At 40.6% G+C, this 22,319-nt stretch overlaps 1 protein-coding gene across 7 annotated transcripts in view; it reads right to left on the reverse strand.

The window, feature by feature from the left end:
• LOC131443170 (neurexin-3b) overlaps positions 1-22,319 on the reverse strand; it is a 267,752-nt gene that overhangs the window by 198,229 nt on the left and 47,204 nt on the right. For 4 of the 7 annotated variants that reach the window (XM_058612574.1, XM_058612576.1, XM_058612575.1 and 1 more), the window contains exons 1-3: positions 14,598-14,642; positions 12,766-12,927; positions 937-1,375 (exon numbers count right to left, since the gene is read on the reverse strand). In XM_058612574.1, the coding sequence (XP_058468557.1) occupies positions 937-1,375; positions 12,766-12,927; positions 14,598-14,621 (625 nt within the window). In that variant the 5' untranslated portion in view covers positions 14,622-14,642. Of the gene's footprint in view, positions 1-936; positions 1,376-12,765; positions 12,928-14,597; positions 14,643-16,021; positions 16,324-22,319 lie in introns of those variants that run through there. The other 3 variants (XR_009233577.1, XM_058612578.1, XM_058612579.1) reach the window with 3 other exon arrangements.

The raw sequence follows: 22,319 nt of genomic DNA on the forward strand, positions 1-22,319 counted from the left end.
CTGTTCTATTGTGGTGGCTAAACTGTGAATTTGCAGTGCTGTATTTGTTTTATTGAAAAAAAAATAAAAAATAAATAAAAGAAAAAAGAAGCATTAACCCTCATATTGCAGAATGACAAAACTTGATAAAAGGATGCGGTTGAACGCTTCTGTTCTCTGTGTCTAACATAGTGTAAAAGGCAATTTGTTTTTGTTGAGTTCAGTTGGTTCATTAATTTGTCTGTCAGTAGAAAAATTAATAAACTGAAATTCAATTTCACCAACAACTCAATTGTTGGAATAATGAGAGTAATTGCTTTTTTTTTTTTTTTCAATGAATTCCCCAAAATTGTTTGATATGACAAATGATGACACACTGCCACTACAAATTAAGTTACATCAATACTAACGGAGAAAATCATCACTATTGTATATGTGATTATTTTAGGATATACAGTACACTAGTGGGGCTTTATTTCTTATGTCTCTGCCTATAAATCCTTACAACTTATGGCCACAGGCCACACATTTTAAGTGAAGCCGAGAGTTCAGTTTTTGATTGAAGCCGTTCTTGATTGTGTGCTTTAGTTTGTGTGTGACAGAGGGAAACGAGAAATATTGATGGAATGAGCTGCCAAAGCACCGCGATGAAAGCAATACTTGAACAACTCTAACGGCCTCTGATCAGTGATGTTAAACAGAATTTAAATGCACAGCGTGTAGCTCTTGCCACGAGGGGTCTCTCAATCAAAACTATAACAAAAGACCTAGTTCAATTACATTGAAAAGCAGCGTAGGATCATGGGAATTGGTGTCTTGTCTCGTTTTGGTCTCCCCGTGTGTTTGCATTTTACAGGGAGGGCGACAGTGGCAGACAACACTGGCTAACTAGTAACTTATTGGTAAACTTCCTGTTATTAGTCATATTTTCCCCTTTACTCTCCCCTCTTTTCTTACCTGAGCGACCGTCTCTCTGGATGTCCACATGGTGCCAGGCCCCATCATTGACCTTTGCCTGTGTGGCCTTGACCTTGATGGTCCCAGAGCCCATGTCCAGCAGCAGGTATAGCCCCCCATCCAGCAGCTCAACAGCAAAGAAGTCCACCTTGTTGTTCTTCTGGCCCTTAACATCCCGCCGGTGCTGGGGCTTCCCGTGGGTGAAGAGAATCAGCCCGTTGGGTTCAGACGTGCGGAAGTCGAAGGAGATGGAGCCCACGCGCTTGGTGTTCCACTTTGGCAAGGCCAGGTAGGAGTCAGGAGTCTCGAAGTTGATGGGGTCAAGGGTGGGCACATTTTCACACTTGAAGGCAATGTCGCCCTGGAGCTTCATCTTGGGGTCAACGATGCGAGCGAGACGGGACAGTTCCAAGCGGATGTCGTTGTTCTTGTATACCACCTGGAGAAGAAGTGCAAAGGTTAATATACACTGTATAATTAAACCAATACATGACATACCCCGAAATGTAAAGATTACGATTCTATGCCAATGCAAATTTGTTTGCAAGTTTGTTTTCTACGCTGTTCACTATATCTGAGATAATTTGCCAGTGCAGCAAAGGGTAGATTTTTTTTCCCCATGCGAATGACTTCTCAGTGCAAATACTGTCATACTCTAATAGCATCATTCTCTGTTGAAATTACATATTGCTGGCTCAAGGACAGCAGGATCAATAAAACTAATATCTTAAGGTGTGTGGGGGCCCAATTTGTTTCTCAGTCATTTTCTATTTTGACTTCAATTTATACACAGTGAAATGGAGATTGTGCACAAATCCATTACTGCGTTTTCATTTGATGAAACACCTGCCGACTGGATGAAGTGCGTGAGAAGCAATGGCTAAATTATTGGGGGAGTCATCGCCCCTAATGTTCTTAAAGCAGCGAGCTTTATCAATTGACGGTGGCCCCCACAGGAGTATCCATGACCCTGTGAGAATACTCCCAATATCATACCCATTTACTCACGATAAATTCAGCTCAACCCCCTAATCCATACAAGCAGAAAGCAGCGCCACATTACAGTCGAATACAACAAAATACCACAGAAAAGGAGAGCAGAGAATTGTCAATTGGAATTCACTGAAGTGGAAAATTAATGTTTTTTTTCTTCCTTATTGAGGAGGAAGACAGGCCTCTTATAGTATATAGGGCAGTGAGTGTGCAGGAAAGGCAACACTGTTAGAGGGAGCACAGCTGTCAGCAAACAGATTTTGCTGCTGTGGGATTACTGATAATCCTTGAAGATTTGACAGTAAATCAACACAGGTGACCTGAGCAGCAAGCAGGACTGACGGGTAAGAGGGATGGGGGGGGGGGGGGGGGGGGACAAACAAGCTTGTAATAATAAAGGAAAACAAAACTGTGAAGAAAGAAAAAAATATTTCAGACAAAAATGGAGATATCTTGATTAAATGTGCCACAGGGTTTTAAAATACAATTGTGTGTGTGTGTGTGTGTGTTTGTGCACATGTGTACATCTATGTATAGGACAAATGCCGCGATGAAGCTGTCAATGTGATTAGCAAAGCACTTAGTCTACTGTTAACACTCCACACTAATGGAGATCATGTAGATAGATTAATGTGTGTCTACCTGCAATGTATTACTGTGTGAACAGGAAGCAACATTAGAAATGCACAGGACTGCGATTTCCATGCATTGATTATTTGATTATTAATACATCTTTTGATTCATGTAATGCCTTTATCTGGTGTTGTTGTTTTTGTTCTCTGAGAAAGGCAGCCTGTTCAAATGTGAATATTATTCTGTCTCAAGCCACTGTTAATTGTGCGGCCCTTGCATGAAAATAATATTTATGCACTGAATCTGTTCGACCAAGTAATAAATTATTAAGTAAATGCAAGGAAAAAATTAAGTGTGATGAAAATCGTAATAGCAAGAAAATGCATCTTTTATTAAACTCGAATCAAACCATGAGTTTCTCACTAGATCAAAACAATCTCAGTTGAGAGGCTGATCAAGAGCATTCTTGGTGAATAAATAAAATTAACTTAGGCATCGTTTTAAACATTCAAGATTCCATTTTTCAGTATAGGTGAAATTTCTCCACTTACCATAACCAGGAAAACAAATAAATGTTTGTTGGATGCCTACACTGTTTCAGGAGTTAGATAAATCAGGTGTTTTATTCCAAAGTAGAGTAAATAAAACTGAATGTCGCTGTTGTATTGTGCACATATGCAAGTACATCTATATTGTGTTTGGCTTAAAGTCTGTTAAGGACACAATAATTGCACCAATACCTTAACCACATCGTCATGCCATGATATTCTCTTTAGACAAATGTCATGTACCAATTCTTTATTCTCCACCAGCCACTTTTCAACATATTACTTGAAAAAAAAACACAGCGATTGTTGCAAAAAATGATATTTCACAAAAATATTACAGCTGCCCTAAAGCTCAAAGACCATCACTCATTGAAACAGCAATGTTTTCTTCTGCAGCCAAATACCTTGCATTTCTCATTCAGCGAGCCTTTAGTTTACAGGGCATGGGAACAAACTGAATATTACACAATAAGAGATGCTTTAGTGTTTCTCATTTGCAGTGTGGCTTTTTAATAACACTGTGATGACCACTATGCCATTCTATGCAAATCAATCCAACTTGCTTCAGGTCCACGTCGCTCAGTCTCTGTCTGCGAGACATATTTCTTTGGACAGAATAATTAAGAGCCTTAGAAATCTACAACACAATTTTCCATCAGAGCAACAACACACTTGTCATCACTCTCAGTTTCCTTGACAGAGGAAAGTCTTTACAAACTCTTTCAGGCACTGCAGCATTGTACTGGCACACACTAATTTCACAATCAACCACCTCCAATCTGCTTTGGGATTATGATCTTGTCTGTTCTGCTGCAGGCTGATCGATAAGTTAATCGAAATGATGTTGTAAAGGAGGAACTGACTACCGTGGCTACGTGTACCACATCCTTTCCTTTGTTATGCCTGCGCTTTGCTTCACCATCCCATGGTCTATCAACAGCCTTATGGGGCCCATTCATAATGCAAGCACAAGGGACTGTAACGACTCCATAAAGCCACGATCTTTCATCTCTGCATCTGGATGGTGTATTGATCGACTCTGGTAAGGCTACATGGAGCCGGGAGAGGGAAGGGCAGGTGGGAGGAAGCACAGGGCGAGCACACACACACACACACACACACACACACACACACGCACGTGTACACGCACAAATATATAGTCGTGCACAATCTCCTCCCTAATCTACTTCAGATCAGTGCGCACGTCCTCTTGGTCTCAGCCACAGCTGTTGTCAGCTGCTGATTTAACCCAAATCTTAATGAAGAAGCAGGGTAAGTCCAATGAAGTGGACTGAAGATAAAAACACAAACGCATACACAAAGACACACAAGGTGCTTGAGAAAAACTGCAGATGGGGTCCTCTGTTCAAACGCACACACGTACACAGGAAACCATGTCATGCAAATACATATCCACAGATGTAACTGCACAGACAGAAGCATATACAACACAACAAGAACTTCCTGGGGGACAGATCAATGTTAACAGTATAATTAAACGACTGACGGATGAATCACTAGCTCTAATAGTCAGTCTTTTTTCTTTTGACAAAGAATATGAATTTAATATCTATAATAGCCGAGATCCAATTATGTAACAATATGAGAGTGAGTCCATCCAGATTACAAACAATATTGTCCTGCTTTGGTTTGAGCTCCCAGTTGTTCAGTCTAAAGGTTGGTATTTTTTTTTTTACATTTTTTACATTCACTCTAAAAGAAATCATATTCCATTAATATTTTATCGCAGTGGAGTTTTATGCATTGGATATTTCAAATCTTATCTTCTCGGCACATAAAACCAACAGACCATACACTATATCACTAGAGACTGAGCAGGGGATGGTATCGTATTCTCATAGTGTGACAACCTTAAGCAAAAATATCACAGTATCAAAATGTCACCTCCTTCAACCACTGTACCATTAAAGAGCAACTAAACCACTTTTTTCAGGTGCAAACCAGTGTATACAGCTACTGTATCTAGTACCTGATCTCCACAGTTTTGTATTGAAATTATACATTTTGTGATAAACATCGGCAGATCTATTGCCTCTCTTCTCCCTCACTCAGCTCTCAGCCCACTTCTTGGCATTTTTCAAAATCAGGCATTGGGCAGAGCTATAGCCTCGGAATAGGGGTTTTAGATACCCTTGCACCAACCTGAAGGGGGGTGGGGTCATGTTACTCAACAACTCACACTGTAGGCAACTTTTGCAGGTCCCATATGTCTTGAAACCAGTGTCCCATGCCAACTAGAGATCACCTGGGAGGCATGCATGGATGTGTTTTTGTGTAATTTGGGTCCATTATTTATTATTTGGCTTCATAATTGAGGGAATATAGCAGCACAACATGCTAAAGATGTCATAAAAATGTGCCCATACAATTTCTCCCAACTTGTCCCTCTGTAGTCACACCTCCACTGTCTCCTCCAAGACACTGCACATCAAGTGTCACGTTCAAAGATTCCACCCGTGTTACTTCTCTGTCTTACCTGTCATTTTCTACTTGTGATACATCTGTCACATAAGCTGTCAGAGTGAAATATAGCACAGTGAAACATGGCTCCATATGCACAGGATGAAAGTATCTATTTTTTGAGCTGTCTCCATCACTGAATGTGGTTCCTGGTAAGGAGTAGATGGTGGTTTGGTGATGTTTTGCCAAGATATTCAGTGACTGTTGTGTTTTCATGGTGTTCTACTTCTCCCTCTGCTACTCTTATATTGTTTTTTTTGTGTAAGTTTACTTTGAGTGTCATTTTATGTGAGGAAAAAAAATAAATAATAATTAAAAAAATAAAGTTTTTTTTTTTATCTTATAAGGAACATTTTCAGATACTTAAAAAGAAATCATAGCCAACTGCATTTCCAAAAACATCAAACTATTAGTCAACAAACTGCCAAAGTGAGCTTAAGAACTGACTGCTATTCTAGCAAATTCAATAAATTAGAGTTTAACTTTGGCAGTATTTGTGTACACTGTGGGTGTGCATGTGGTTTGTTTTTTTCCTTGTGGAACGTGACTCAAGAGTATTTCAGATGTAGTATAGTGTGGCACAGTGTTAATGACAGAGACTTCAAAAATTGAAAGATAATGAGCTATCGTCTCTGTTTATAGCTGTCTGAAAGAGCACAGTTCTAGCTTTGTCAGCAGTACATCATGGATCTCGTATGCTTTCCGTTGTTCTAGGTGTAATTGTGCTCACTGGGACAGTGACTCAAATATTCAGAAACGTCTTCCAGCAAATGTAGTTTTGTACTGTCACATATTGGTTTTTGCGGTTGCTGTTTCGGAATACATAAAATCCTCTAAAGCAACGACGTGTCACAGCTCAGCATCAACCAGTTTAAGGTGAAAGATGAAGACATCCCATTAAACTCCGGGGGTTGGCATTTGGATTTTTTATTGGAGGTTAAAACAAGAGCTGCCTGAATTTAGTAGGGTGACTAATACAATATTGATGACAACAGTGTTCCAGTCAAATGCCAAATATGGGTCCCTTGCCTTCTTTCTGTGTGCCTTCTCACTGACTCATAATTTTCTTTATCTGCATCCATATCAGGTTTACTTTTTTTTACGTTCCCCAGCTGCTGACAATTCATTAGGCACTCCCTTGTTGTTTTCCCCTCTAAACACTGACACCTCCTTCATTGCAATATCGCTTTCCCTGCTGGTTACTCATCATCAAACCCCACATTCTTCTACTTCCAACACTCAGCCCCTCTCCTCTCGCACCAGAAATGGAAGCTCATACCTCAGCCTCCCCCATGGTTTCATGCGTGTTACTACTACACAGCACCAGTGGTAACATGTAGGTGCCCTCTGACACCAGAAGGAGGGGTTGCATACTGTGAGAGCTAACGGTGACGATGGAGAAGGCATTGGCTGTGTGGCCCCACTGACATCAGGCTGAACACAGAGCGAGCCAGGCAGCTGTGGATTCGCCTCTCGGTTTTGTAACACACTGTCGTCCACATGGCAGAACACGAGCGTGGGCGGGACATGTGGCTCTGTGTTTGAGCATGGATGACATCCCCATGTTGCCTTTGGGTGCAAATGAGTGCAGTGGAGACTGAGCGAGGGAAGCGCTGTGAGGGTCACACACAGCATCTCTCTTGCGGACAGAGAGGAGTGAAAAGGGTGCATTCTCTCAAGCCTCTTTCACACTGAAATGAATGGGTGAACCGGTATTGCCATGTGGAGTTTTCCACCCATGTGTGAATTGTGATGCCACACCAGAAACGACAACAACTTAGTTAATAAAGCAGTTCTCACCTTTTTGTACCTTTTACTTCAGACCGCCTATAAGCAGTCTTTCAATTTGATGCTGTTTTTTAGCTGTTGTGGTAATGGCCGGAAAAAAAATATGTGTTATATGGTTGCTCTGGAAATGAGTCAGGAATTTGTGAGGAATAGAGCCCAATCGAATAACAATCTATCTGCAGAGTTATTTGACCCTGGAGTGAATGCCTTTTCAACACAGTTTGACCAGTGGGGTATCACTGTAGCAACGCAGGGCTCCATCAACTTATCCATCACCTTTTTATTATCTCTTTTATTATCACTCTTGCAGTAACTTTTCTGCTTCCGTAGCTTTTGAAACACAAACACAACACACACACACAGAGCTACTGAGCTCCAAGCAATGGTCCACAGTCTGCTGAATCATTCTGTCTTCTCCTGAGGGTATTGAATCCAAAGAAAGAGGCAAAGAGGACAGGAAAGAATAAATATAGGGTAGGAAAGAAAGAGATATTCAGAGAGACAAAAAAAACTGATGCATAGAGAGTAAGTGTAGATGAGAGTGTGTGTGTGTGTGTGTGTGTGTAACTACACAAATCCAGTCCATAAAAAACAAAACAACTATAGGCTTAATGGATTGATCAAAGAGATTTGTGATTGAAAGGAGATCACAAAAGGAGCCCGCTGTTTCTTTTCCACGGTCCCGTGTAGCATAAGGCCTTGTGTCTGCATCATGGAGCAGAACATAATGAACAGTTGAGGACCGCACAACACCACCACTATCCAGCCACACGGTGAATCACTGCCATGTTTCCATCCTCCCAATGCACGCTCTCAAGGGCCAACTCATGCTGAGTCACACTCATTTGGATAATATTAGAAACACGCGGAAGGTACATTTGTCTCGGTATCACAGTCTGTGACATATAATTAAAGCTGCATTATGAGGGAAGAATGTATCAAATAACTTTGTTTGAAGTGAAAAGAGGTCACTAAAGACTACACAACAGAATTATCACCCAGGGACAGCTGATTTTTTTTTTTTGATTTTATGGCCTGTAAATGGATACTGTTTAGGATGTTTAAGCTTTGATCATCTTAGGGTGTAGGAGCTAAACCACCATTTATTCACCATTTATTTATCAGACATTTGCAGGGACAACACCAGGGTTTGGAGAAAAGCGAGACCAAATCAAATGACAGCTAATGTTAAATCTTAATTGCTAGGTGTGTCATAAAGGAAACTGCAATAATATGTCAAACAGGCCACATTAGGCTTGCAGGGGAATTCTGATGTCAACAACAGAAAATGTATATAATAGTGCGATTGCATATAAACTCATTTGTATTCTATGTTTATAAAGTAATTCTAACAACCTCAGTGTACTTTTGACTGCTTGATTATTCCGAGAACTGTACAAGCGAGTTAGGTTTAGGGTAAAAGAATGGTCTCTGGACAAGTTACCCATTGTTTCTGTGTCCGCCTCAGCCACTAGTGAATTAAACTTTAAACATACACTATGCTAATGACTAAGCTGGCTACATAAACCAACTAACCCGAGGCACAATCAAATAAACAATTAGGCAAAACACATATAGCACATAGCCTAGTAAAAATTCTAACAGATAGCTTTAGGTAAAAAAAAAAAAAAAAAAAAAAGATACTGTACATAAAACAAAATGTCTCCAGTTCACTCGGTGGATGTGGAAACATTTCCCTGACAACCACGATACAGGTGGAGTAACAGTGGCATGAGGCTTGCTCTATTTTGGTGCTTCAGATGTGTTAGTGGGCCTGCTGTACTGGCACAACTGCTCATTTATGTTTCATGCTTTATCCTGGACCAACTACCATGGCTGTCAGGAAGTGCAAAACAACAATTCCTACCCTGTCTTGCAGAAACACAACCATGAATACAGAAGTGTCATGAAATCCAACACGAGAACAAGGGGCATTCAGATCCTAGAACACAGGCTGTGGATCACCAAGGGGATCATTACTGCGGCTGTTTATGTTATATTTAAGATTGTTGTTATAAGGTCCCTCCATGTGTATATTTTATTTCTGTTCACTTTCATATAAAATCCCAGAAATTAGTCAATTTTTCCAAAGCTGAGTGAATGGTATTGGACTACATTTATACTAGGGTTGAAACACATGACCCACACCAATGATCATGATACAGCAATTCTAATCAATATTACAAAACAACCATAAAATGATTGTGTTGAACCGGACAATACACGGTTTCCCTAAAAAAGGTAAAAGCACAGGTTACTGCTGATCTCCATTATCCCATCAAATTCTTCTTCAGCCAGTTAACTTCCATTCACATTACTCTAAATTCTGTGATAAGCACCACTATCAGAGGTCATAGAGTGACACTAGTCAGGAAATATGTTGCGAGTGCCATAGATTTTATTACACCTATATTAGCTTCCCTTCATTGCCTGCCAACACATTTTAACATTTTAATGACAACTATTAAAGCATGTTTTGGTCCTGCTCCCAAATATATTTTTGATCTCCTCTCACTTTACGAGTCAGGCCATAAATTGAGGTCTTCATTTAAAGGTCCTCTTAAACTGAGGACTGAGGATGGCCAGGTATTTTCAGTCTGGGACTCCATTTTATAAACTTACTTTTACAAGTGTGCTTTTATTGGGTCACAGCTATTTTTTTTTAAATACATTTTATATCATCTGTTGTCTTCATGTTGTGAAGAGTTTTATTTCCTAATGTAATAGTTTATTCTAGTGTTATTCTGCTACACTTTGTGAGCTTGTTTTGAAAAGTGTGTCATAAATAGAGTGATTAATATCATTACTATTAAATTACTGTATACTATTTTGGTCCCAGCATATCGCACAAGTCAGTACAAGGACATATGACAGGTCACATGACAAGTCACATGACAAGTCACACACCCCCATTTACATACTGACCATCTAATTAGTGGTCGACGCTCGCTGCACAAGATAGAGCGCTTGACAAAAAAAACCCACAGGGCATGTAAACTATTTATTCATAAAGCCTATAGGTAAAAGTAAAGTCATTGCTGGGTCAGTGCCAGAAATGTTCATCTCTTTATACAACATGGTTGTGTGTGTTTATGAGCGAGATAAAAACACAAAGTATCACGGCAGTTCGAAGACAGATACGGGATGCCTCAGCCAATGTGGTAATGACTGGAGGAACAAGAGCCTGAGCCACTCAGCCGAAACATAACACAGTGCAGACAAGGTGACTTTCTCGAGCACATGCATCTGTGTGTGTGTGTGTGTGTGTGCGTGAGCGAGCATATGCTCGCACACTCCAAACAGACTGAATTAAAAGCGCGGTTTGAAAGACGGTAGTTTAGCTTATGTGAAAGGAATGTTAGAAGGTGCTGCACTAGGGCTGGCAGGACAGCATTACCGCCTCTTCTTTAAAAAATATATAAATATTTTAAATAAATAAAAAGGATGAGGGGATGAGACAAGGCTGCATATTAATGTCCTTTTAATAACTTATTATGAAAAATTATTATGGGGGCTTTTCAAATACAACAACAATAAAATGTGGCTTTCTTTGGTCACATTTCCATTATCTGGGTTGAAGTCAACGTTCTCAGCAAGCAGGTAAAAGCTGCAGTGCATAACATCATTATTCTGTCTCTGTATGGTCTACAGGAACACAATTGATGTAACAATACTTGTATGTCTCTCTCATCTAAAAACAAGCTCTGTGAAGCAATACTATCAGACTGTACTGAGGGAACAATATACAGTGGCAGTGCAGGCAGGGGTAGGCGGGAACCAGAGGATTTTATAGCGTTAAAGTCCTTAACCAGTTTTATCAACTCTCACTTTTTTTTGTGGGAGCTTTTTGTGGACGTCTTGCTTTACTAGCATAATATGGCTGTGTATATCTTGACATAAAACTATCACTCTCTGTGTGCAGAGTGGGAATGTCACCAGGTGACACAAGATGTAAACAACGCTATAGGCATAGAAGAAACATAGAGAAAGTTGTGTAAAAAGTTGTGAAAATTACAAACTACCAAGTGTGTGTGTGTGGCAACACTGCAATCATCTAAGGTACAACAGTCCTATAATCTCATACAGTAAATAAAGTCTAAGCATCTGGGTTTTAGATATAAAATGAACTTCTAAATTCAGATACATTAGCCACAACCTATTTTCAGATTACCAGGCTAAAGTTACTCATATTGGATAAATTAGATTTGAGTCACTTCAGAATGTGGACCTAGAAAATACATCGAACATGTTGCCATGTGACTGTGAATGGTAATGTCAAAATCCATGCAGCCTTTTGTCCATGTGCATGTGTTGAGCCTTGTTGTCGTATATCAGCACTTTGCAGGCACAGCAAACTCAAACAGCAATGAAGGAGAAAAGTGTCCTCTAAAGCTAAATCTCACCGACACATTTGCTGGGGTAGCTTTAATTTTTTTTGAATTTCCCTTATGTGGGATCAATAATGGTAAATCGTACGTTATCTTACACATGTCCCGCATCACAAAAAAGATGTTCTCGGTTGTTGTCGTTGTTGTTGATGAACCATGCAAACGGGTATTTGAGCCATTCGAGAGGGCAGTCACAGTAGTAGTAACGAATGTGATCCGTCCCACCTGATCTATAATTAATCAGATTTTAATCAGATTTCAACAATGTGGGTGGTGATCAGCCAACATAGTCATGAGAGCTCTACGTGTATGATCACATAAACTGATGATGACAATATACTGTCGTGTGGTTCTGCACTGTGACACAGTATAGTTCAAGTTTAAAAAAAAGAAGAAAAACTATAATGAAATTTCAAAGACGGAAACAGAAGGAATCGAGGCCGACTGCTTTTTCCTGCACCTCTAAAGAGTCACCGTACTTCCCTTTATTATCATTACTTGCTGCAGAATAAGTAATAGTGAGCAAAATGTAAATAACAGGGCACTGAGAGCCAGCAAATGCATTATAAATGTCTCGAAACAACAGCACTTTTTTGTATTTCATCACAGGCGTATATTTCTTTCAGACTGCTGCCCATGGGGAGGCGTTTTAGCGGCACTCTCCAGCTGATGCTGCAAATTACATGTGACAGAAGCAATTTTGGGATACTTTCTCACACACAAACTGGTGTAAGTGTTACGAATTACATTAAGTAAGGGAATACTGAAAAGTCTGATACGCCCTCTGCCAGCTCAGCAGCTTTAATTGATAATGCAATTTTATTTTCCTCCCTTTTCATTTCCTTCTCAGGGAAAGTATGCTGATTATTATTTTTCTCCATGTCTTCAAAACAGCGGCCCTGCTGGGAAAAACACTAATGAAGCAGTTGTGTGTATGACAACTCATCCCCGAAGGAGAAACTGGAATTTCATGCAAATGTGGACACAATATTTGGGATGAACAACTAGTGCAAAGTGTGTACATCTGTCTGTGTTCATCTGTATTCAGTCACTCCTACCTCTCGGAGGCAGCCCATGAAATTGTTGCTAACTGGAGATCCCGGCAGGTCCGCCGTGCTGGGGCTACCACCCACGTAGAAGAAATCATCAGAGCCCAGCATGGTGTAGTCCTCCTGGGTGTAGCCAGTGGTGGTGAGGATTCCATCAACGGAGATAGTCACCTGTTGAGGGGTAACACATAGCCAAAGCCCAGCCATTACAGTCTGGTATTTGATCCCATGCTGTGTCTAAAACACACTTACTTCCTTGGTCTGCATTCAAAATGAGCTATTTGAACGTTTCTTTCGGTTCTGCTGTGGAGGTTGGTTTCTCATTTGACCTTTTTTCTTTTTTTTTTCTTGAACAGAATCGTTCAGTAACTTGCGGCTTGCGGATTGTTTTGGACCAGACAGCGTTTGGATTTTTGTTAATGGAATAATTTGCCATAGGATTCACAGGACAGGTAAAGAAAATATGGGACAGGCATATTTTCTTTATCTTTGATGGGGGTAAGAGAATGGATCCTGGGTTTGGTTCTGAAACTTCAGGTTGAGGGGAGGGTTAGTACAATGTTCAAACCAAGGACAAATTGATTGCACTTGTCTTAGTTTCGGGGTTCATCTGGTAACTGCAGACACACACATGTACAGTACACACACATGAGGACACAAACAGGTACACTGACGTGTGCACGCACGCCTACACTCGCACGCACGTCCTTTCTCACACCATCCGTCCCACGTTCTCTCGTGTTGTCCTCTCTCTTGCTCACCTCTACATTTATAAATCCATACACATGCAAAACAAAGGCTTTTCACACCACATCAATGTGCAAACCAAGGTCATCACTGGTAGAAGGCAAATTAAACACACCTAATTGGACATTTAAGGGAGTAAGTGGATCAATGGTGCCATGCAAAGCTGGAGCAGGCCACACGGGGTGCAGATGCCCATGCACAATCAAGACCAGAGCCCATAGTCAAACACACTCTCAGAGAAGCTAATGCTGATCTTTGATCTCAGGTTCAAGTGTCATGGAGTTTCATGTTTTCCATGTCACTGAACACACCGATCCAGGATCAGTGCGCTTGTTCTTTGAAATGTTCTGCATATGGGCCCAGGCGTGAGGGTTGATCAAGGTTGGCCAAACCACACAAACACCACTTTCACCAGCGTGCCACAAAAACACACACGGGGGAGGGCAGAGTGAGTGATACAGTGATAGTTGGAAAGTGAATTAGAGTGTTAGTGGTTATTTTTGTTGATAGGGTTGAGGTTGTATGAGTTGGGAGTTAAGAGGTTGATGAGGTGTGGGCATGCCATGCGCCATTGTGAGTTGGAAACAACTGTCAGAGCTCCCGCAATGATAGTCAAGGGTTGCCATTTTTTGGTAGATTCTCTTTTAGGGCTCGGTTTCGAGGTCACCATCTTTGGGATTGTGGTAAGCTTCTGTCAGTTCTGAATGACAGTCCTCACAAAAAATGGGGACTTTTTTGTGCAAAAAAAAAAAAAAAGTTGCCTTATTGACAAAGGCAAAGAAGTAGATTTTTTTTTTACTTGTTGAAAAATCTGTAGTAATGTAGAAGAAACGAAGAGGAAAAAAGTAAAAGCTAACGTGAAAAAAAAAACAAAAACAGGATGGGGTATTGTGGGTTAAAGAAGGAGGTTGTTGGCAGGTCAGGGGGGAAAAAATTGATAAGAAGCGAAGAAACAATTGCCTGGTAATACAAACCCATCTCCTCATTTTTTGATAAGAGTGTCTAGGATGGAACTCAAAGAATACAAATAAAAGAAGAGAGGGGGAGGGGACACACGGCAAACCCAAAAAAAAGACAATAAGAATGATATCTACCAGACAATGTAGTTTGTTTACCATAGCGTGTCCAATGCCTGATTGCTTTCCAGAAAAAGGGGAAGAAAGGAAATCAAAAGAATAGTGAACAAAAAAGGTTGTTAATAAGGATGGACAGAAAACAAAAACCAAAAGCAACGATGAAGAATTAGGATGTTAGTTAGTACATTAGTTGGTTAGATATCGGTTAGTAGTAAAAAAAATGACTTTTAACATGGATGAGTTAGTGATGTGGTGAATAAACACTACATGATTTGTCAGATTTGTCAAGATTCGCTGTGGCCATCCTAGCCAAATTTTCTATATCGGTGTCCTGGAGGAAATGAAAAAAAGAAAGACTGTACTGTGACGTACAGGGCCTTTCAGATCAAAATTTGTATAGGATGACTTCAATTCCAACAAAACTTGTAGTGTTTTTCACCCTCAGTCTGTCAAAGAGTTCCCTTCAGAGAGGAAAGAAAATGATAGTGAAAGATAGACAGATCGGTAGATAGAAGGGAAAGAAATAAGAGACCCAGCAAACCCCGGGCTCTTAGACTGTGAGATATACTGTCGGGATTTTTGACTAACACTGTTTACTAACCTGTGGGGCAAAAGCTGACTGACAGTGATGTCAGAAAATTGGCACTTGCTTCGATGTGATGCTCTGCAAGCAACACTAAGTGCTCAGGCTCAACTTGTAGACAGACTAAAGGTTACCCAGGACAGGACAGTGAACAACTGCATGATATACAGACGGCACTAACTCCACAAAGCACTGGGTTCATTGCTGTAATCCTCTCTTTTTATGTAACACTAAAACAGAGCACCCAACACACAACACCCAGCTAATTTTGAACTATATCAAGAAAGTGGTTAATAGCTGTCAAATAACACAACGCCCTCAAAAGCAGCAGAATCACCTGAGTTGTTGAAACTACATTAGCGTACAGCCTTAAAGCAAAGTCTCTCTGTCTTTAACAGTAAAGTCTATTTTCTATACAAACAGCGCAGAAATGTCAACTAAGAAGAGTGTGATCAAAATATATCAAACTATACAATCATTATAGGTTGGCACCTATAACTCAAGTTCAATATAAACAGGGGAGAGGATTATTCCTAGTATAACTGAACCAATACTAAGCCATCAATCACTTGTGAAGGACTGATTTGCCCTGCGTGGTCTTCTACTTTGGTAGAACAAAAGTTGGACCATGAAAATAAATGACAAAAAATATTCATGTAAGTATCAAGTGAAAAACCATGACATCTATTTTAATAATGTTTCTGAACTGTGGTGATGGAATGACAACCAATCAGAACATGACATCCTTAATGCCATCTCTCTGTCAAAAGCTCTTGGAAGCACTTAATCAAAAGCGGGAAAGAGAAGAGAAAAAAAAATCCACCTGTCGCCACACTCCATCACTGCAACCCCCGATTACCTGTCTCAGGTTGCGTGTCACTTTGATGTCGTGCCAGGCGTTGTCATTGAATTTTCCGTTGACTGGCTCGACAATGGCCTCAAAGGCCCCGGAACCGAGATTAATGACGAGTGATACGGCCCCATCTTTTAGCGCAAGGTTGACATAGTCTGCCGATTTCCCCGTGTGGAGGAGCAGGCCATTGCGTTGCCAGGTTTTGAAGGACAGCGTGATCTCGTCGCTGCTGCTCTGGATGGGGTTCTGCGACAGGTCGTAGCAGAAGTACTCCGAGCCACGGAAGGTGGCCACATTCTCCTCCCTCGCTGAAACAACAGAAAAAAAGCAAATTGGAAATTCATGGTGTGATAAAGATTAGACAATTCTTTATTGGGCACATAATCTAGAGATTTACAAAGCAAATTACAGCAAATTACAAGGACATAAAGGCCTTGTACTCAGCCCTAGTCTTGCATGCAATGACTATGCATCTTTAGGACTGACTATTCACATGTGGCATTAAAATGTGTCCTGGATTAGTCTGTGTTGATACTGTTGTGGTGACTGCAAATAAATGAAGACATTAGCACTGATTTGTATCTAATAAGACAACTAAAAATGCTAGGACATCAGTTGAAAAGGTTTGCATTCATGCATGCTGGGGAATGTGGTTTCTGATGGATTGGAGTGTTCAGACCTGTGTTTCTGCACATGATCCTATCATTCAGGATGGCAGTTAATGCAATCACTCAGCAGTTTATTATAATAATAGTTCCGCACGAATGATTGACGTCCTTCAAAATGTGGCATGTCATGCATTGGAATGACACTTTTCCTTATATTCCCGTTGCAGAATCTCATATACACGAGACAAGCTTAGCATCCATGTTAGTGCCTGCATTAATCATGAGGCGGCTTCATTAAATATGAGAAGTGCTGTATGCTGCAGAGAAGGTAACATCAAACAAGCACACACACACACACACACACCACTGCTCACCATAATTACAGCAATGATAATCCAATCATTCAGTTGAGATCATAAAATTATTTTTGTACAACCGTGGGTTTAGGTTTCGCACACAGCCTTTAGACAGACAGACGACTTATGATGGAACACTATTCCCCGCTAATGGTGTGCATAAATCAAACTTAGCCTGATGTTGGAGGTTTATATCACTCCACTTCTGCAAAGTGACTTCCTGAGCCCATTCTTTACATCAACACGGAGAGTAAGGTGAGACCAGACAGCTTGAGACAGCTGGGCAGGCAGGGTGACGCAACATAGCGGGGGGAGTATTACTCGGAAAATGGAACAAATAAGACTGAAACTAATTAAATGTTAACAACACAAGTGTCTGACAAGTGTCTTACGAGACAAAAAAAACAACCTTCCAGAACCTTGATTTAAGATTATTCTAGTCATCAATAATTTATCTAACTTAGAATTACTTTTTCTTTTTGCAATGCAGGGATAACTGAACAAAAAAAGGATGAATTAAATCTAAGATTCTACAAGAAATGAGGAGTGAGAGGAGTTGTATTTTCTTTGTGTATTTCTCTGATGAGTCCTTGACGTTTTACCAAGTACCTCTTAAAAGGTGATTTGACATAGCCTAGTCAGGGTTAATCCATTGTAAGTCAGACTCATTGTCAATTATGTGTCAAATTGGACAGACTCAAGGCTATGACTCAGTGTTCTAGACAGTATATTTTAAGGGGAAATTGCAACCTTCAGGGGAAAAAAAGAGCCCATACTGTGGTACTTAGAAACAATAACTATGCCATTACCTGTCAACAATACAATTTCCAATGTGTCTTTTCATTTCCTCTGTGTGCTCACAGAAAAGTCGTGAGAGACACGAGTGAGAGGAGAAACAGCACAAGCGGCAAGACAGAAGAGAGAGAATAGCAGGGAGGAGAGGGAGAAAGAGGGAGAGTACAAGCGCTGCAGGCTGTGAAGCTTCAGACTGTTGTTTTGGATCAGGCTATATGTAAACATGAGGGAGCAGTGTTATGGAGCTGGCAGAGAACTGCAGGAGGAGGAAAGAAAGAGAAAGGGAGAGGAAGAGAGGGAGAGGGAGAGGGAGAGGGAGAGAGAGAGAGAGAGAGACAAAGGGAAAAGTTAAGTGGGGTTGTGAGATGATGGGGTGCTGATTCCGGTCATGGATAAATTCTCCCTTTGGCGTCAAACTCATGTCTTTGGCAACACAGACAAGAGGAAATAGTACGGTAGGCAACAAAGGCCCAATGAAAACCCCTCATCCATGTGCCAGGAGAATAAATAGAAACCCATTATTACCACTGAGACAGCACAGCACAGAGAGGCAGCAGCATATACCCTGGAGTATCATAAAAGCCCTCTCCATCTCTACTGATTTCACGCATCTAATCTAAGAAATTACACAGACTTTGGCTGCGCGAAAGGAGCCCGCAGATTGTATACCAATATAATAGTGTGCTTGAACAATGATGGCTCTGTAAGAAAAACAATTGTGGCATGGCAGATCCATCAGTTCTGTCAGTGTTGTTTTTTTTTTTTTTTTTTATTTCCAAAGAAAACTCTTTGAGATAACATAAATATAAATGATATGTTCACAGTGTGGTAACTATTGTGATTACCATCTATAACTAAATGGGATTTGAGCTCCTTGATCCATTTGGTTGTATTGTTCATCTTGACTCATCGGGTCCTCGGGACACAGATGCTATACAATTACTGTCACGTGTGCCCCCTTTCTTGTATGCCTGATGAAAAATGACAAATGGGGGGGAAGAAGGCTGCCTGTCTTTTTCTAAGACTGATTTTTTTTAGCTAATTAGATTCAATTATCTTACCTTTGTCCCATGTGGAATCGTTATAATATTTTAAACCCACTCATTACACCAACTAAAAACTGATGAATGATTTAAAAACACCACAATGGAAGCAGCCTTTATCTCCATAACTCTGTTTTCTTTAGGCAGGCAACACACACACACCCAGGACACCTGATCTCGTCTGCTCTCACCTGTCCCAAAGTAGAAAGGTTATTGCCATGGCAACTCCCCTGACCTCGCCGGCATATACTCTAATTAGCTCGTCCGTCTCAACTGCAGCTCAAATATCCCTGTTCACCTAATGCTGCGAAGAACAAACATAACCAATAGTGGCTGATGTGATGTGTGAAATAATGGATGTTGGAGATAAAGAGCAGTGACCTGCTGACCTGAGGAGTGGAGGTTTTTATCTGTGTTTCCCTTTTAGCCAAAATAGACACTTTAAGTCTAGACTGCAGTAGCTCAGCTGTTACTAGATGGATAGCGGTTCAAATTATGTGCAGACATTTAGTGTTCGCAGAGGATGCATCACACTGACTTCACTCATTTTTACTATTACAGGCATTGCGCCTTTATAGTGGAGCACCATTTGGTGTTGTTTAAGATCAATAAATCAGTTTTAATACCATATGCTGAGAGCAGTCCCCCTTTTTTTCTTGCATGACTTGCAATGCCCAATATTATGTCTAATAATTTTCAAGTTTTATATTCTACCTATAAAAAGGTTACCTGACGATGGAATGTCTGACTCCCCATGTGTGTGTTTTAATTATAGTGATGTAATTACAAAGTTGCTGCAGAGCTGTAAAGACTATCAATATAACATTGGTCTCATGAATAATAGAGGGAGCAAATTGATATAATGTAATATTTGTGCACCTCAGCAATATTAAACCCGTTGTAAGTGTATACGGATCCATAAAAGCCAGGGGAAATGTATTGCCTGTTGAGACATGTTCTGCACAGATGTGTGGCTTTCATATCGATCATATAGCCGGGTCATTTTCCCCTTATTTTCGCCATTGTCATCAATATTCCATTTGTGCGCTGCCTGGCCCATGCACTGGGGGCTAGGGTTCGATTTCAAAATCCACTGGAAGCAATTAGCTCCTTCGTTACCATCTCCCATTCTCTTCCGTTCTCTCCTTGCTACACACACACACAAACACGCTCACTCCCCTGTCTGACCCCACGGGGCAATTGAGCAGGAAATGCTGTCACCTCTGGAGCGCCGGTCCACAATGGCAGGATTTCAAAGTTCCCCCTAATCAGACGTAGAACACAAGCAAGCGGTGGAATTAAACAGAGGGGATATTTAGATTATCTCGGCAAAAGACAGACTATAGCTGGAGATGCAACAGCTACACGGTTGCCAAGTCTCAGTGCACACAGAGGCAACACAAGTCCCGCGGAGAGTTTCCTCAATCTATGCTGACATCCCAAACATCAAATAGATGTTTCCAATGAATTTGCCAATAAACGGATGAACGGAAGTTCCACACCTGAACATTAAATGCTCACTTGTGCTTTTAACTTTTGATGTTTTTGCGACACTCCCGGGGAACCAAAGTCATTCAGGGATGTAGTGTATTGCACACAATGCATCTCCATGCTTCATCCCACCCTCCCTCTTTTCCATTTCCTCCTCTACGACTTTCCCCAAAGGTGAGAAATAAAAACTATAATACCAAACATAAACAACAACATCCCGTTCACAGTTGTCAGAAAAACTGTTTAAAAACAGGTTTTTTGGACCAGTGTGAATGTGTTTAATCTGCATTCACTCCAGGGTCAAATGACTTGCATGTTTGTGGGAGCGATGCAAATTCCCATGTCATTACCAACAGTACAATGAACCTGAGGCGTATCTTCGCAGACCCATCAAGATTGACAGCATGCTCACCATCAGAGTCATAAAAATAAAGATAATAAATTATAAAATAATAATAACAATTGCTTTGAATGTTAAATTAGTATTTTAGCCTCAAATACTTTTACTAAAGATTAATAACAACCTATTCAGAACTTCATCTCCACTCAACTCAAATTTATTTATAGAGCACATTTTATAAAAAAAAGTGTTGTACAGAATGACGTCAATAAAAATATCAAACCAGTAAAAAGTATGTGCCATAAAGTAATAGTAGGTTTTTAAAGATGATTTAAACAGTCTGGGCGCATCTAATGTGCCAGGGCAGAGAATTCCAGAGCCGAGGAGCTGCCACTGCAAAGGCTCTGTCACCTCTGGTCTTTAGGACTTCTAAAAGTAGCTGGTTAGCCGACCTAAGTGCTCTGACTGGACTGTGTAGGTGCAGCAGTTCAGCCAGATATTGAGGTGCCAGCACATTTAATGATTTAAAAACAAATAAGATAATTTTATACTAAAATGAACTGTATAGCCAGTGGAGTGAGGCCAATGTTGGTGTGACGTGATCACATAAGGTTACGCGACATTACGCTGCTCTGTTTAAAAAAGTTGAACATGATGGGGATTTTTTTTTTAAATGTCATCAAATGGATCAATTCAATCGAATCAAATTGATTGAGTGAGGGTTTGAAGAAAAATAGACAAAATAGTCACTTCAAAGGCAGGAGACGTGTTTTTATTTATTTTTTAAATTTATTTGTCTCTTAACTTCGACTGGACTGTAGCCACAATTAAAGTTGATTAAAGTTCAGCTAAAATCATTCATAATAATAAAAATGATGAATTATTTCCCGGTTACATAAATGGGTCTTTTAAGATTGTTACAGTGTGAATTGACTTGCTTTATTTTAGCGCTATTAACTTTGTGCCTGTGTGTTTGTCTGTAACTCTGTATCTTTCAAGATGTCTAAAGACATAGAGGTTGAAGTGAATTCAACACTTCTTTTCTCGCCTCGTGTTTCGCGTCACCTCGAGAAGCTGCGACGGACGTCCCGTCTGAGGCTGCCTCAGATGTTTACGCACACACGCAAGCTGAAGACAGAGGTGAGCGACAAAGACAGGGAGAGGAGCATAAACAGAAGTGACACAAGAGGAGCGTCTTCCACAAGAAGAAGCCAGAGACGGAAGCAGAGACAGTAAGTGTGTTGGGGGCAGTATAGGAGGCCAGCAGGAGAGTGATCGTGGCAGACGGAGGGAAACAAAAAGAGAGGCATTTCCAATGGTTCTCCAGAGAAACAAAGTGACACTGTGTGTTAGGGCAAGAAGTGAAGAGTCCCTGTGGCTTGTGGCATTAAAAAAAACCTTATTATTGTACCTGAGAACACAACACATCCACCTCACATTGTTCGTAGTTTCTCTCAAAGCAAACACATATGTGCATTCACCCATTTCTATTCATTTTAAGACTTTCGCTGACTTCCATTCAGTTGGCTGACATCCCTAACCTTAACCATAACCAGCAGTTGATGCCTAATACTAACCTTAACCTAACCACAATTCAAAACTCAACCACTTCCTCAGAAATAAGGTTCTGCCATATAAGGACGAGGTTTTGGTATCCATTAGGACTACTGG

This window comes from Solea solea, chromosome 17 (assembly GCF_958295425.1).
Source record: "Solea solea chromosome 17, fSolSol10.1, whole genome shotgun sequence".
NCBI classification, from domain to species: domain Eukaryota; kingdom Metazoa; phylum Chordata; class Actinopteri; order Pleuronectiformes; family Soleidae; genus Solea; species Solea solea.